The following is a 1343-nucleotide window of genomic DNA, read 5'->3' on the forward strand; positions in this document are numbered from 1 at the left end:
TTCTAAAATATAAGTACTTATATAAAAATTTTTATATGGTTTTGTTATCTCTTATACTTTAAACCATCTCTTATATTATAAACCATATTTTTTATTCAATTCTATATTATGTTTAAAATTTGTCAAATTCTCACATATTTTCTTTTTCATATAATAATAAATTCTTATTTTATAGATTTATAAAAATGGATCTTTTATTGGATTTATTTTTCTATGAAGATGACAATGATGCTGAATATATTGCACAAGCTATTCGAGAACGACACATTGAAATACAAATGTATTATGAACATGTTATTATGGGATATTCATTAAATGATAAGTATAATATAAAGATTATTTAGTAAAGCAATTCTCATAAAAAGTAGTTAACCATTATATTAATTTTAATAAAAATTTTATCAAGAAGTATTCTAAAAAATAATATCAAATGCACGGCAAGTGATGTTCTTAATAATAGTCTTTGATAATAATTCGTTTTGTATAAAACTATTTTGACTTACTTTTCAGTTGAATAAAAAAGTCTGATAAAAAATGAATTTGGAGATAGGCCAAAATACCTTACAAAGCAATGACACATATGGTATATATCTATTCTATGTAATTGACATTCTATGATTGTTATATTATAATTATATATTAAATTATATATTAAATTCTTTTTTATTCAGAAAATAAGTTACAGTGGACCGAAGTAATGACAATATTATTGTTGTCAGAGATAGAACATAAAGAAGATTTTAACTCACAACCACAAAAAGCTTTATGGAAACATATTTGTGCTGCCATTAATGAATTTAGCTATAATGTAACAGCAGACCAGTGTTGTTCCAAATGGAAAAGTTTGAAGAGAAAATATAAGCAAATAAAGGATAATAATAATCGTAGTGGTGCAGGAAAACAGCAGTGGGTTCACTTTAACAGCATTGATAATATCATGAAGACGAGACCTGAAATTAATCCTATATCATTGGCTTCAAATATTGGTGGCTTCCGCATGCGTAAAGTCGAAAATATTGAACATTATAAATTAATGATAAATGATGAAAATGCTGATGAGACTGCAAGTGCTGTGTTTTCACTGGACAGAAATGCAATCGACAGAGACACACGTAGACCAATCAGTAGAAGATCACGATTAGAACCATATTGGGCAGTAGCTCTTCGAGAACAAAGAGAACGGCACCATAAAGAAAATGTTCGTCAAAGACAGCGCTTTCTCTTTGCTCTTAAATAAGTATTGAAAAAATAAGATTGTTTTGGTACTTAAATACGAATATTTAAACTTGCAATGCAGAAAAATATACATTAAAAAAAAAATATATATATATATATATATATAT

At 26.1% G+C, this 1343-nt stretch overlaps 1 protein-coding gene across 1 annotated transcript in view; it reads left to right on the forward strand.

Moving 5' to 3' along the window:
* The window catches only part of LOC116851953, a 2030-nt gene extending 754 nt beyond the window's left edge, over positions 1-1276 (forward strand). The window contains exon 2 of the mRNA XM_032831884.1: positions 176-1276. Within this exon, the coding sequence (XP_032687775.1) occupies positions 698-1237 (540 nt within the window). The 5' untranslated portion in view covers positions 176-697 and the 3' untranslated portion in view covers positions 1238-1276. The remainder of the gene's footprint in view (positions 1-175) is intronic.
* Positions 1277-1343: the final 67 nt, after the last annotated feature.

The sequence above is a fragment of the Odontomachus brunneus genome, unplaced genomic scaffold (genome assembly GCF_010583005.1).
Source record: "Odontomachus brunneus isolate Ranch 3 - 2012 unplaced genomic scaffold, Obru_v1 Obru_scaffold_197, whole genome shotgun sequence".
NCBI lineage: Eukaryota > Metazoa > Arthropoda > Insecta > Hymenoptera > Formicidae > Odontomachus > Odontomachus brunneus.